At 55.0% G+C, this 13,199-nt stretch overlaps 1 protein-coding gene across 3 annotated transcripts in view; it reads left to right on the forward strand.

Annotated features, from left to right (window-relative positions):
* Positions 1 to 12,866, forward strand: part of CUL9 (cullin 9) — a 34,354-nt gene extending 21,488 nt beyond the window's left edge. For all 3 annotated transcript variants that reach the window (XM_058834525.1, XM_058834527.1, XM_058834526.1), the window contains exons 18-42: positions 145 to 250; positions 419 to 514; positions 602 to 777; positions 1,278 to 1,411; positions 1,491 to 1,667; positions 1,909 to 2,024; positions 2,460 to 2,642; positions 2,984 to 3,141; positions 3,401 to 3,611; positions 3,697 to 3,862; positions 3,985 to 4,130; positions 4,308 to 4,425; positions 4,860 to 5,056; positions 5,136 to 5,395; positions 5,473 to 5,836; positions 6,136 to 6,276; positions 7,848 to 8,012; positions 8,110 to 8,273; positions 8,403 to 8,496; positions 8,686 to 8,760; positions 9,241 to 9,351; positions 10,660 to 10,777; positions 11,122 to 11,255; positions 11,447 to 11,538; positions 11,904 to 12,866. In XM_058834525.1, coding sequence (XP_058690508.1) covers positions 145 to 250; positions 419 to 514; positions 602 to 777; positions 1,278 to 1,411; positions 1,491 to 1,667; positions 1,909 to 2,024; positions 2,460 to 2,642; positions 2,984 to 3,141; positions 3,401 to 3,611; positions 3,697 to 3,862; positions 3,985 to 4,130; positions 4,308 to 4,425; positions 4,860 to 5,056; positions 5,136 to 5,395; positions 5,473 to 5,836; positions 6,136 to 6,276; positions 7,848 to 8,012; positions 8,110 to 8,273; positions 8,403 to 8,496; positions 8,686 to 8,760; positions 9,241 to 9,351; positions 10,660 to 10,777; positions 11,122 to 11,255; positions 11,447 to 11,538; positions 11,904 to 12,096 — 3,895 coding nt within the window. In that variant the 3' untranslated portion in view covers positions 12,097 to 12,866. The remainder of the gene's footprint in view (positions 1 to 144; positions 251 to 418; positions 515 to 601; positions 778 to 1,277; positions 1,412 to 1,490; positions 1,668 to 1,908; positions 2,025 to 2,459; positions 2,643 to 2,983; positions 3,142 to 3,400; positions 3,612 to 3,696; positions 3,863 to 3,984; positions 4,131 to 4,307; positions 4,426 to 4,859; positions 5,057 to 5,135; positions 5,396 to 5,472; positions 5,837 to 6,135; positions 6,277 to 7,847; positions 8,013 to 8,109; positions 8,274 to 8,402; positions 8,497 to 8,685; positions 8,761 to 9,240; positions 9,352 to 10,659; positions 10,778 to 11,121; positions 11,256 to 11,446; positions 11,539 to 11,903) is intronic.
* Positions 12,867 to 13,199: the final 333 nt, after the last annotated feature.

Raw genomic sequence — 13,199 nt, forward strand, 5'->3', positions numbered from 1 at the left:
GAGGAGGGGGCTTTGGGGATCTGTGCCAGCCGTGCCGCTGTGGCCCGGTGCTGGGGGCAGCGGGAGGTGGCCGGCAGGGCGTGGTGCTGTCAGGGGCCAGGGCAGTGGGGATGGCTGGGCAGCCCCGTGTTTGCTGTGCTGCAGGGAGCTGAGCATGCTGGTGGCCAGCGAGGACTCGAGCTACATGCCATCGCGGGTGGTGGTGCTGGGCGGGGACAGCCCTGCCACCATCAGGACGGAGCTCAATGCGGTGAGTCCCCGTGGGAGTGGCGGGCTGGCCCTTGCTGTGCCCCGGGGAGGTCTGGCCCTGGTGTGAGGCCCGGGGAGGTGCCCTCGGGGCGGTGGGAATGGCAGGAGCTGCGCTGCCAGAGGCTCTGCAGGCTGCCTGTCACGCTGAGGGCTCTGTGCCTCCCTGCAGGTGACCATCCTGCCCTCGGACAGCAGAGTGATCCTGCTGGAGAACATGAGCCGCTTCTGGCCCATCATCCAGATCCGGGTGAAGCGGTGCCAGCAGGTAGGGGAGCAGGGGCTGGGCCCGGGAGCGGGCAGCGTGGGGCATCGGGGCTGTGCCCGAGGAACTGAGGGTCCTTCTCTCCCGTAGGGTGGCATTGACACCCGTGTGCGTGGCATCGAGGTGCTGGGTCCCAAACCCACTTTCTGGCCCATCTTCAAGGAGCAGCTGTGCCGGCGGACGTTCCTCTCCTGCACTGCTCGGGCTCATGCCTGGAGCCAGGAGATCTGCCGAGACCGGGGGCAGCTGCTGCAGCTCTTTGGCAGGTGAGCTGTGTCCTGGCTGTGCCATCGCGTCCCTGGTGTCCCAGGACATGGCTGGCAGCCTGTGAGGGGACTGCAGGGCTGGGAAAGGAGCAGCTGGATGTGCCATCTGGGTGGGAGGGGCCCTGGCTCCTTTCTGGCCACCAGTGGTCCTTCCTGGCCAGGCCCACCTTGGGGTCCCCTGGGTTTAAGCTGGGCTAACCCCCCAGAGCAGGATGCTGGTCCCCACAGGGGCTAGCACATCCTGGCAGAGGTTGGCAAGGCACAGCAGGATCTCGTGGGCACAGGCACTGCACAGCCCCCATCTGGCAGGGGCTGTGGGGGCCCCAAGGGCCATTGGGGGCAGGCCCCAAAGACAGCAAGGGGTCCTTCCTGGGGGCTAGTGGGGCCAGTGAGCCATCGTGCCTTGGCAAGGGGCAGAGCAGGGAGCCGCCACTGCGCTCTGCTTTCCCATGGGAGTTCTCCAGCCCTTGGCACCGAGTGCTGCCCGGTCGCTGTTGCAGACTGAACCGGGCGCTGCAGCACGAGCAGGGCTTTGCCAACCGCTTCCTTCCCGACGACGAGGCAGCCCGGGCACTGGGCAGGACGTTCTGGGAGGCCCTGGTGAACCCCTTGGTGCAGAGCATCACCAGCCCAGGTACCCTGTGACCTCCGGGACCCACGTGTGCCGTGTCCCAGGTAGTGGCACCTGGCTCTGAGTCTGGTTGGCCTCGCAGACCCTGATGGTGTCAGTCCCCTGGCCTGGCTGCTGAGCGAGTACCTGGAGAGCGCGGAGCTGCCCCGCCGTGCCACGGGACACAGAGCTACCTTTGGATCCTGCGTGCGGCGCCTGACCCAGCTCCTGGTGCATGTGGACCCCGGAGGCCCCGAGGCAGAGGAGACCAGAGCAGCTGGTGAGCCAGGGGCTGCCCTGCCGTGGGGCTGGGCGGGCGCTGCTCCAGAGTGCCAGGCTGTGGCCGTGGGGCTCCTCTGGGGAGCGTCCTATGGCACAGAGACTCCTGAGCCAGGGAAGGCTTGTGGTCATGCCCCAGCAGTGGCCATGCCTCCCCAGCGGCCCCTCAGCCCTGCTGTGGCAGGTCAGTGTGCGGAGCCTGGCCATGGAGCCACGCTGAGCCTGAGGCTGACCCTTGGCAGGTGGGAAGGAGGGGAAGAACAAGGAGGTGCTGGCCAGGACTGCAAAGGCTGTGGTGGAGAAGTCGAGAGGCCTGTGGGGAATCTCACAGTGCTGGCGTGGCGTGGTGCAGCAGCAGGTAGAGCTTGGAGGGCCGACTGGGAGGGGTGTGGGACCTTCCCTGGCTGGTTGGAGCAGGGAGTGGGGTCTGGCAGTGTCCTGGGAGCATGGGGAGAGCACAGGGCTGTACCTGGCCTCCACAGAGCCTCGAGCGATGTGGGACAGCCCTGCTGTGCTTGCCACCCTGGCACGGCTCAGGCTTCAGCCAGGCCCTGTGCCTGGGCCGATGCTGCAGGCCAGGAGCCAGGTCCAGTGTCGGGCTGTTATTTCCTGCTGGGCTGCTGCTGGGTCCCCAGAGTGCCCCCACAGCCCCTGCCCAGCCCTGGGAGCTGTGCTCCCACCTTGGCAGCCCCGAGCCCCAGGGACCCAAGCAGTTGGTTGTGGCAGGGCAGGGCTGGGGATGTTCCGAGGGGCCAGTCCTGCTGCGGGCTCAGCCCTCGCGCTGCTCCCGCAGGTGCAGCAGTTCCTGGAGGCGGCGGGGCAGGCGCCGGACCTTGCGGAGCGGTACTGCCGGCTGTACCAGCGCCTGCGTGGGGCCACAGAGGAGCTCTTTGGGCAGCAGGCCGCCTTTGTGCTGGCCCTGGGCCAGGGCTTTGCAGGGGCTTTGCTGCAGCTCTCCTTCCTGACTGCCCTGCATGTGAGTCGGGGGAGCGCGGCCCCGGTGCCGTGGCCCTGGGCACGGGCTGGGGAGCTGCCCTGGCCCACGGCACTGGGGCAAGCTCTGGGTGGGTGATGTCCTGTTCCCCCCGAGCCACAGAGGCCTGCCCTGGCAGCCTGGAGGGTGCCCAGCTCAGATGTGTGGTGCTCATCCCAGCGTGGGTCCGGCCCTGGTGCACTCCTGCCTTGGGCTGATCCTTGGGCACCCTTGGCCCCTGCCCAGGAGTGCCAGAATTTCCCGGCTGCTCCCCACAGGGACATTCCCCGGCCCTGTGGGCACCTGGTGAGTCCTGTGTGTGCAGGCAGCCCTGTCCCTTGCAGGTGAGTGAGCAGTTTGCCCGCTACCTTGACGTGCAGATCCAGGAGCTCCGCAGGGCTGCGGGCAGCACGGGGCCTCTGGAGCGGCTGCAGCAGTTCTTGGAGCCCTTTGTCGTCTTCAGTGGCCTGGAGCTTGCCCACAGCTTTGAACACTTCTACAGGTGAGGCTGCTGTGTCTCCCCAGAACCCGGGGCCCGGTGCAGCGTGGCCTGGTGTGCTGGGGGAGCTTGGCCTGGTGTGGCAGTGGCACTCCTGCTTTGCTTCTCCTGAGCTGTGGAGCGTCCATGGGTGCTGCCAGTCTGTGGAATCACATTTCCTGCTGGGGACAGGGAGGGGAGAGGTGTGTGCCACCAGGCCCGTGTGATGTGGGATGAGGCCAGGCTCAGGCCCAGCCCTGACTGAAGCTGGTGGCCATGGCAGGCTCTACCTGGGGGACCGGCTCCTGACGCAAGGGCCATCTTGGCTGGAAGGAGGCATCGTGGAGCAGATGGGGCTGTGCTTCCCCAGCCGCTTTCCCCAAGATATGCTGAGCAACTTGGCCCAGTCGGAGGAGCTGCAGCGGCAGTTCTGCCTCTTCCAGCTGCAGGAGCAGGATAAGCGGCTGCTGGAGCTGGACATGGGCCTGGACGAGGTGAGAGGGATGTTCCTGTGGGGAGGCCGGATCCTCACAGGGATCCTTGAGCCTGACTTGAGCTGCCCTCGTGCCCTGTGCCCAGGTGCTGGGAAGAGCCTCAGTGGCAGATGTGCCAGAGGTGAAAGTGCTGGCCCTGTCCCCACGCTGCTGGCCTGTTTCCCCGCTCTGTTACATGGATAACCCTGCAAGGTTTTTCCCGGTGGAGCTGAGCTCCCCACTGGATGAGTTTGCTGACTTCTGCCGGCAGAGTGAGTGCTGTGGCCTGAGGTGTGCCCAGAGCCTCCAGGGCAGCTCAGCCACAAGTGGTGGTGGGCTGGGAGTGCCTGGCAGGGCTGCTTCCCATCCCTGGCACTGACACTGTCCCTGGCAGGCCAGAGCCAGCTGGGCTGGGAGTGCACAAAGCCCCGTCGGCTGCAGTGGACGTGGCTGGGCCACGCCGAGCTGCAGTTTGGAGACTGCGTTCTGCACGTGTCCACACTACAGATGTACATCCTGCTGTGCTTCAACAGCGCCCAGGTAGGGGCTGGAGCCACGGTGGGGCCAGAGAGGCAGTGGAGGCTGGAAAGTGCAGGGCCGTGTCCTCCCTTCCCTTCTGGTGGGGTCTCCAGCGGTGTCTGGGGCACGGGACCCTGTTCTTAGGCAGGGCCTGTGGCCACTGAATCTTGGCCATTGCCCTCCCACCCCGTGCTGCAGGAGGTGGCTGTGGAGGCCCTGCTGCAGGCTACAGGGCTCCCTGCTGACCTGGTGCACCACGCGCTGACACCGCTGACCCACGGCCAGGGTGTCCTGGTGGGGAGCTGCACTCTGGGGGGTGAGTGCAGGGCTGGGGACCCAGGGGAGGGGCTGGCCTGAACCCCGAGGGGGTGCTGGGCTTAGGGGTGCACAAACTCATAGGGCTGGTGAGGGGCTGGGTCCGTGTGTTGGTGCTCAGGGCACAGGTGTGTGTCAGGGTGGGGCCAGTGTAGGGCTGGGGGTGATGGGTGGGGTGGGGCTCGGGGCCATGCATGGGGTGTGGGGCAGCATGGGCAGTTGGGTCTCGGGTTTGTGTGTGGGTTTGGGCCGGGGCCAGGGGCCATGTGCGTGGCTGTGGCTTGGGGCCACACGTGGGGGACAGGGCTGGGGTGGCCAGGGGTGCAGGCAGCCATAGGGGGCCCAGCTTGGGTCCCCCAGCCACATGTTGTGTCCTGGGGCTCCTTCAGGCCCAGCTCGAGGCTTGGCTGAGCCTGGGTTGGGTGATGGCTCCAGGTGCACTGCGGCTGAACCAGGCAGCCCTGGCCCAGAGCTCCGGCCGCCAGCTGAGGCTGCTGCCCCAGCAGAGGTACCTGCGGACAGAGAGGGCCGAGGTGAGCGCCCTGGAAAGGAAGAGGAATGTCCTGTGCTGCCTCATCACCCGCATCCTCAAGCTGGAGAAGCAGCTGCACATCGACAACCTGGTGTTCAGGGTAAGGGGGGGGAGCAGAGGGGGCACAGGGGCTGCACGGGGGCTGCAGCCACTGCAGTGGGGCTCCTTTGCTGCTGCAGGTGATCGATGCCTGTCAGAAGGGCGAGTTGGGGCCAGGGGTGCAGTTCCTGAGCTTCTGCTGCCACAGCGTGGACGTGCTGTCCTGCATCCTGCACTTGCTGAACCAGGGCTATCTCCGGCGCCAGGAGGGGAGGCCTCATGTCTTGGAATACATCTCTGCTGAAGCCACAACACCTATTGGTGGCCAAGCACAGATGACTTTCCAGTGCAGGCCAGCCCATGCATCTCTGGAGGAGGACAGCAGAGACAGCCTGCATTGGTAGGGGTGCATGTCAGCAGTTGTGGAGGGGGGTGCATCTCCACCCTGTGTGAACATGACGCGTTTCTCCATGTCAGGCGGAATCCTGGCACAGACAGGGCAGAAGAATATCTCATGGCAATGCTGCAGGTGCCAATGGGGCACACACTCAGTCCAGAGGAGGCAAAGCTGCTCATGAACCAGACAGTACAGCAGGTCCAGGATACTCTGAGCATACCGGATGATGTTGCTCGGCACCTCCTCATGCACTGTAGGTGGAATGTGGATTTCCTGATCCAGTGCTATGTGGAGAACCGTGAGGCCCTGTTCATCTCCTCAGGGCTGCAAGTGCAGAATGTCCAGCCTCCCCCAAGTCCTGGAGTGCACTGCCCAGTCTGTGTGAGCCAGCTGTGTCCCACTGAGAAGCCACCAACTCTTTGCTGCATGCACTACTGTTGCAAGGTGAAGGTCCTGGGGCCTTTGGTTCCTACTATTTGACAGGGAATTGCTGCTGTCTACTTGGAGCAGCTGTTCTTTGTCTGAAGGTGTTATCAGGGAATTTTTCAGAGCTTATCCAGTCTCTTTTCTCAGCTCACTTTTTTGGTGTGATCCTTCACTCCTGGTTTGTCTATTCCCACTTTTGTGCTTTGGGGTACTTACCCATGATCTGTGGGGTTTTGTGCACCCTCTGCTGGGTGGGGAGGGCTTCCAGGGTCACACGGCTGTGTTGAGGTCTGATGTCTCCTCCTGTGCCCTGGCAGCCCTGTTGGAGGGAATATCTCACAACTCGCATTGAGCAGAACATGGTTGTCAACTGCACCTGTCCCATATCCGAGTGCCGTGCTCAGCCGACCACCGCCTTCATCTACTCCATCGTGTCCTCGGAGGAGGTTATAGCCAAGGTGAAGCAGGAGGGGTGGTTGCTGAGTGTCCAAGCTCTCTTACATTTTGGTCAGCACTATCAGATAATTTTGTTACTGCTTTTCCTCTTCCTGTTACCAAGACTGGCAGTGTGATAATGGTGGCCAGCCAGATTTTGTCTTGTCTCTGTTTATGGTCAATACCAGCTGTTCTGGAAAGCATAACATCAACAAAAGAGCACAGTGGTATTTCCTCTAAGCATATCTCTAGCAAGCAACATTTCAGGGACATCATTAGTTCAGGACTAGATGAGAGCCGTGGTAGCAGCTCATGACAAGTATCCTCTACTGGTGTGCTGGCAGCAATTAAATAATAATTAATAGTAGTAATAATAATAATATTATAAAAATCAAGGCCAGATAAAAACGTGAGCAATTTCATTTTACTGCTGCATCAGTGACCTCTGTGTCCTTTCTCTTCATCAGTCTCTGGCTTTGAGCAGTTCAGGTTTTTGTGAAGCTGGCAGGAATTACCACATCAAACTTAATCTTCTAAGTCTGTGTGAGTCTACAGATGTCTCTAAACCAGGCTTTCTGAGCTCTGCTTACCTTAGGGCATAGTCATCAGGCTGCAGCAGTAGCTGCTTGTTCTAAAGCAGAAGCTACTTTTTCTTTCAGTTTTTAGAGTTGAATGCCCTCCCCACCTAATGGCAGAGCTGTAGCTGTCACATGACAGACTCTTTGTTAATTGCTGGGCAGAACAGTCTCTCTTCCTTTGCTCTGTTGTTTGACAGGTGTATCTTTTGTCTTGTTTTTTGTAGGAAGTGTTTGGAGAATTAGTGCATATATATGGACAATTAGTCCTTACTGCCTTTGCAAATCCCATAGTCACACCTGTCTGAAAGCAGGATTTAGTAGCCTCTTGCTGTGACTGTTTTATAAAAAGAAATAATTATTGCAGGTGGACATAAATAGCAAGTTGCTATGGTGCTCTCACTGAAATGTTCTGTTTTCCTTTTGATCAGTAAGTGGTGTGGCTGGAGTGTTAATGTCTGATACAGAGTCACACATACACTCATAGAATATTTTGGGTTGCAATAATCTGTGGAGGTCTCTGGTCCAATTGTGACCTCAAAATAACTAGATTAATGTATGAGGATCTAATGCTGGAATTATATATAAATATAAGGAATCTGGTTGTTGAGGTTGGGTTTGTTTTGTTTTTTTCCAATAGTAAGGGTAGTGAGATATGGGACCAGTTTTGGCAGAGAGGTTTGTAGTCTCTCTGCTTGGGTATATTCAAAATCCAGCTATACACACTCCTGCTTTAAGCTGGATAGGTTGGATCAGGTTTTATTCCTAGAAATGCCTTCCAACCTCAGCAATTATCTGAAATTAAACAGCTTCCAGATACAACACAGGGAGGATAGAAAAATGAACACAGAGGAATGAAAGAGTAAACTGACTGAGTTCTGTTTTGTTGTTTGAGTGCTGTGTTTGTTTGTCTGAGCAGCTGTTTGGTGAGATGCATAGCCCAGAGCACCAGACCTGCTTTTAAGACCTAACCATGCATCTTCTCAGGCTTAAATCTCCTTCCTGGTTTCTCATTACAGTATGAAAAAGCCCTCCTCAGACGCTATGTTGAGTGTTGCTCCAACCTGACATGGTGCACCAACCCTCAGGGCTGTGATCAGATCCTCCTTAAGGATGGACTTGGTTATGGAGCAGCCTGTTCCAAGTGCTCCTGGATATCCTGCTTCAACTGCAACTTCCCAGAGGTGAGGCTGAGCTGGATCACAGGCTGTAATGTCTCAGGTTTGGCACGCACCCTTCTGCTTTTGTGTGATTGTCTGATAGTCTTTTTCTCTCTCTCAGGCCCATTATCCTGCCAGCTGCAGCCACATGTCTCGGTGGGTAGATGATGATGGATACTATGAGGGAATGACAAGTGAAGCCCAAAGCAAACATCTGGCTAAGCTCATTTCAAAGCACTGCCCAAACTGCCAGGCTCAGATAGAGAAAAACGAGGGGTGCCTGCAGTGAGTATACAATTTTGTTTGCTACTGTTTGTGACTGGGTGGCACAGTCCCTGGCTGTGGAGTAGGGGAGTGCTGTCAGGAGCTGTCTGCAAGTGGCTGTCAGGACTGATTCCCACTGTCCTTCTGCAGTATGACATGTGCCAAGTGTAATCACGGCTTCTGCTGGCGCTGCCTCAAGCCCTGGAGGCCGAATCACAAGGATTATTACAACTGCTCTGCTATGGTGAGTGGCTTGCTGTATCTCCTTGGTTCATGCTTGTGTTCAGAGGCCCCTGTAGCCTCTTAGAGATGGCAAGGATCTCCACTTGGGCCCTTTACTCTGGGCTTTGTGAATTTGCCAGTAATATGGCATTTCCAGGTGGCCCTGGTACTTGAGGGAAATTGCTACAAGTTCCTGTACCTTTCCTTTCAGGTGAGTAAAGCAGCTTGGCAGGAGAAGCGTTTCCAGGATTACAATGAGAGATGCACCTTTCATCACCATGCAAGGGTAAGGCCTCCTCCTTCCTTTGCAGATGCTGGCTGCTGCTCAGCCCTGGTGAGCAGGGCACTTCCTGTGGTGTCAGGGTCTTCTCTGCTTAGAAGCAGGCTTCACATCCAGGTGGGGATCACTGGATGATCATTTTGCCCTGGCTCTGGCATTAAGGAGTAATCCTTGGCTGCTTTCTTCTATTCAGTTTGTTGTGGAAACTGAGCACCTGATTTGCAGTGCCCAGGGGCTCAGAGTGGTGCAGGAGTTGGAAACAATAGTGACTGAAGGCTCAGAGCTGAGGTGCTGTGGAAAGGTTGAAGTGATGGCACAGTGGAAATTTCATAGTTGTATGCATGAAATGCTTTGCTGCTGCCTGCATTTTCTGGGATGGCACTTCAGAATGCTTAGCAATTATTTGTGTGGAAGGTGCTGTTTTTTCAATCTCGGGGAGCAGGACAGTGATGTTGACTTTTTCCAACCCTCCTTTGGTTATTGCAGGAATTCGCTGTAAGTCTGAGGAACAGTATTTCTTCCATCAGAGAGATGCCAAAAATTAGGAACTTGACCTTTGTTCTTGATGCCTGCAAAGTGCTAGAACAGGCACGGAAGGTAAGGCTGGGTAATATAGTCTTGCTGAGGTTTAGACTTAATTCTGTTGGTGTGTTTCATGCCTTTCTTAAAGTGAAGAGACACCAACCTGGTTCTTCTCCGAACAACAGGAGATAGAGAAAGCTTGAGGGGAGGAGTAGCATCAGAACAGGGGAAGAGCTGGTGTCAGCCCTTCCATGCTTTGAGTCTGAGTTGAGCTCTGTTTGCAGTGTTCATACAGTCAGATCATAGGATTTGGAGCTCAGCTCAAGCTGACACCATGGAATCAACACAAAGCCTACATTTTGGGTTTTCTTCCACTGGGTTTGGTCCATTCCTAGTAGAAAGGCCCCAGTGAAGGTACTTGGAAAGCTCTCCTGATCCTGTGTTACAGTCAGGAAGTTCCTCTTGATGCTCATGTTACGATTTTCTTAACTTAATTTCATGAACTGTAGATATTTTGGAAGCAGTGAGTTACCTACTGCATGTCCTCATAGCCACATTAAAAATGATTTGTAGTGCAGCCACACAGTGTGTGCAGTAAGCCTGTGATACCTCAGGCCTGTAATTCCTGCTCTGTCCTGAAACATCGGCAGGAGGTGGGAATTGTCTTTGCAGGAGGTGGGAATTGTCTTTGCAGTACTGACTTTGCATATACACCCTGGTTTTGCAGGTAGGCTTGCTTTTGAGAGAAGCATGTGAGACAAGGGTGCCTGACCCTATTGTCTTCTCAGTGTGGTAGCCCCTGAGTTTTCTGGGGTACATATCACTGTTGCTTGTTGCTGCTGCTACTGGATTTTCTGGCCCATTTCTTTAAATGGAAACAGTGATCTCATTCCCTGCTGGGTGCCTATATGGCTTTAGGAGTCATTCATTCATAACTGGAGTTTGCCACTTGATGAAATGCCTTTGTTGTGGGCTCTTTGTGCTGTATAGCACTATGCCTGCTTCCCTTGGGGTCCGTTCTCTTAGCTCACTGCCACTTTTGTTCAGCCTGCCCAGCATTGCCTAGTCCTGTGTGCTGATGAGTTTGACTCTGCCTGCTGGTCTGTCACACTTGTTATGCATTTACAGTCTGTGTTCTTGTGATGGTTTGCAGGTGGGAATAATCAGTTATTTTAGATTTCAATATAAAATAATTGCACATTCGTTTCCAGTCCTGCCAGTAGCTCTAGTCAGTCTGGTGCTGCTGTTGCTTGTCATAGAGGGTCACTGGGCTATGGCCAGAGGCCAGTGATAATAATGATGTCTGGAAGGGTTTGATGCTGCTCCCTTCTTGCCCACTCTGAAGCTGAAGGAGAGTGTATAACATGATCTGTATTTTTCCAGGTGCTGGCCTACTCCTGTGTTTACAGCTACTATAACCAGGACACTGAGAGCATGGATATTGTGGAACAGCAGACTGAGAGTCTGGAGCTGCTCACTAATGCTCTGCAGATCCTTCTGGGTAAGTCCTTCAGCCTCTTTGAAGTTGTGACTAGCATTTCCAGCTGTAGTCAAAGAGCAGCAGCTCTGTAGTGGGGCAATAGCACATGTACCAGCACCCAGCTGGCCTCACTTCTCCCAGCCCATTTTTGCCTTCTTGATGTCATTTCTGAGGGAGTCCACTGCAGCAGTTTGGCTGCCAGTGGAGATTGATGCAGTAAAGAGCAATGTGTTCTGTTCTGAAAGAGGAATGCACATGCACAGGAGATCTAAGCAGCTGTGGCTGGCTTCACAGTCAGAGCCAAGGACTTAGTCTCTGCTCCAAAGTGTGGGATGCAGCATGACTTTGTTGGCCTTGAATTGCAGAGGAAACCCTGCTGCAGTACCAGGACTTGGCCACTTCCCTCCAGCTCCTGAAAGCAGAGCATTTCCGCGTGGGTTTGGAGTTGGTGCGGCAGATCAAGGAGCGTCTCTTTGCAATTCTCTGGCACTCCACACAGGTGAAGGCCTCCTGGCTGTTTGTGGCTTGTCTTGCTCTGGTCTAATTTGATTGTGGGCAAACTAAAGGGCTTGATCAGCTGAGGAGATAGACTCAGGATTGTGTGTGTGCAGGGTGGGGGTTTGCAGCACAAAGTACACCCCAAATTACACACTGATTCTATCTCTTTTGGCTGTTCCTTCCTGCTAACAGGATTTCCATGTTGGGCTCCAGACTTCAGGAGATGCTGTTCAGAGAAAGCTGAAACTCGCAAATGTGCCTGCTTCAGCCCTTGCATGTACAGGGTGAGTTTTCTTACTGGATGGTTTGGCATTTAGGGGAAGGTGGTGAGTGCAGGTGAGCAGAGTTTTGTCCTGTGCTCACTGACATACAAAAGAGTGACAGACACTGATTATTTGCATCCTGTTTTGTGATTTGAGGTAGCAATTTAAGTGACATAGTGGTGTAGGGAAAGCAGTAAAACCTCTGCTTGTATGCAGCTATGATCAAGAAAGCTCTGTCACTGGCAGACTCAGTATATAAGTTGCTCTCTTGAGTTTTTTTGGATGGGGATGCTGAGGCAATGACAGCAGGGTGCTGTGGGGCTGGGTGGCAGCTGATGCTCACAGCAGAGGCTGAGGCTCTGCTCTTACGCTCTCCTTCTCAACAGGCAAAAACGTATCATCCTGTGTGACTCCCCCAACACAGATGAAGGTGGCAAGGAGGTTGAAGATGAGGAGTATGATCCACAGTGGCAGGAAGACTATGATGACGATGATGACCTTGATGAAGACAACTTTATGATTGATAATGAGTCAGATTGTGATTCTTACTTTGATGATGATGATAGCTATCGTAGCTAACACTAGAAGTATTCTGTCACCTAGCCTGCTGCCTTGGACCTCTGCCTCTACTTATTCTCAACCAGTTCATGTTAATGTTTTTCCTCAAAGGCAGGGAGGAGCTCTCAGGTGGGACAAAACATTTCCTCTGGGAGGTTTCTTGCTCAGTGACTCCTGAATGTGCAGGAACATGCTCTGGGCAGTTGGTCTGTGTTACTGTGGCCACCTCCTTTAGACATCTCCTTGCCTTTTTCCCTTTTCTCCAGTTCTGCCTATAGATATTTAATTGAGTTAGAAAGTCACAGCCCACCTGCAGAGTGAGGACCACTCTCCACCTTGTCCTTGGTGTGCTCTCCCCAAGGGCTGGGCACAGGGGAGGGTGGCACATGTCCCAGCATGGCACTGTCTAGCAATGGCCAGTGTCTAGAAATGCTGTAAAAATCTGCATTTACACTCAAAGCCTCCCAGCTGGAGCTGGTGGGATACTCTCTAGCCACAGATGGATGTGGTCTGGTTCCTCTGGTTGAGAGGGGCTGCATTTTTGCCCTTTGTTGGAGTTCTCTGTTGTGAAGCAGGAAGGGCTACTATGAGTGATACAAGTTTGCAGGATTGTTTAAGTTTATAAATATATGCACACACATATATTTTCTATACATATATATATATATATGCAGAGGTTGTTCAGATAATATGTATCTTTACAAAAAAATATGAAAACCCCAAAGAACAAGGGTTGAAAAAAAGTTCTGTTTAAAAAAATAAACTGTTTTCTTCTAGCACAAGCCTTCTTGTTTGTGGGGAACAGGGGAGTGGAGGGAGAGCAGGATGTCCTCAAGCGAGGATGTGACCTGGATGTACTTAGCCCAGAGGTTGTTTGTGAAGTTAGCATGGGTTTGGAATCCTCACCCAGACCACACAGTCTGCCCTGCAAAGTGGGTTTTCCTGCCTGGGCAGCTCAGGGAACAGTGAGAGGGTATGGGGAGGGATGGGAAAGAGGGCAGGGGACCAGGCCATACAGAGTGGTGGGGCTGGTGTTTATGGAGCTCAAGGGTTGAGCTCCCTCCTTGAGCAGGGAGGCTGGACCAGGTGACCCACTGTGGTCCCTTCCAACAACACTCATTCTG

This window comes from Poecile atricapillus, chromosome 3 (assembly GCF_030490865.1).
Source record: "Poecile atricapillus isolate bPoeAtr1 chromosome 3, bPoeAtr1.hap1, whole genome shotgun sequence".
Classification (NCBI taxonomy): domain Eukaryota; kingdom Metazoa; phylum Chordata; class Aves; order Passeriformes; family Paridae; genus Poecile; species Poecile atricapillus.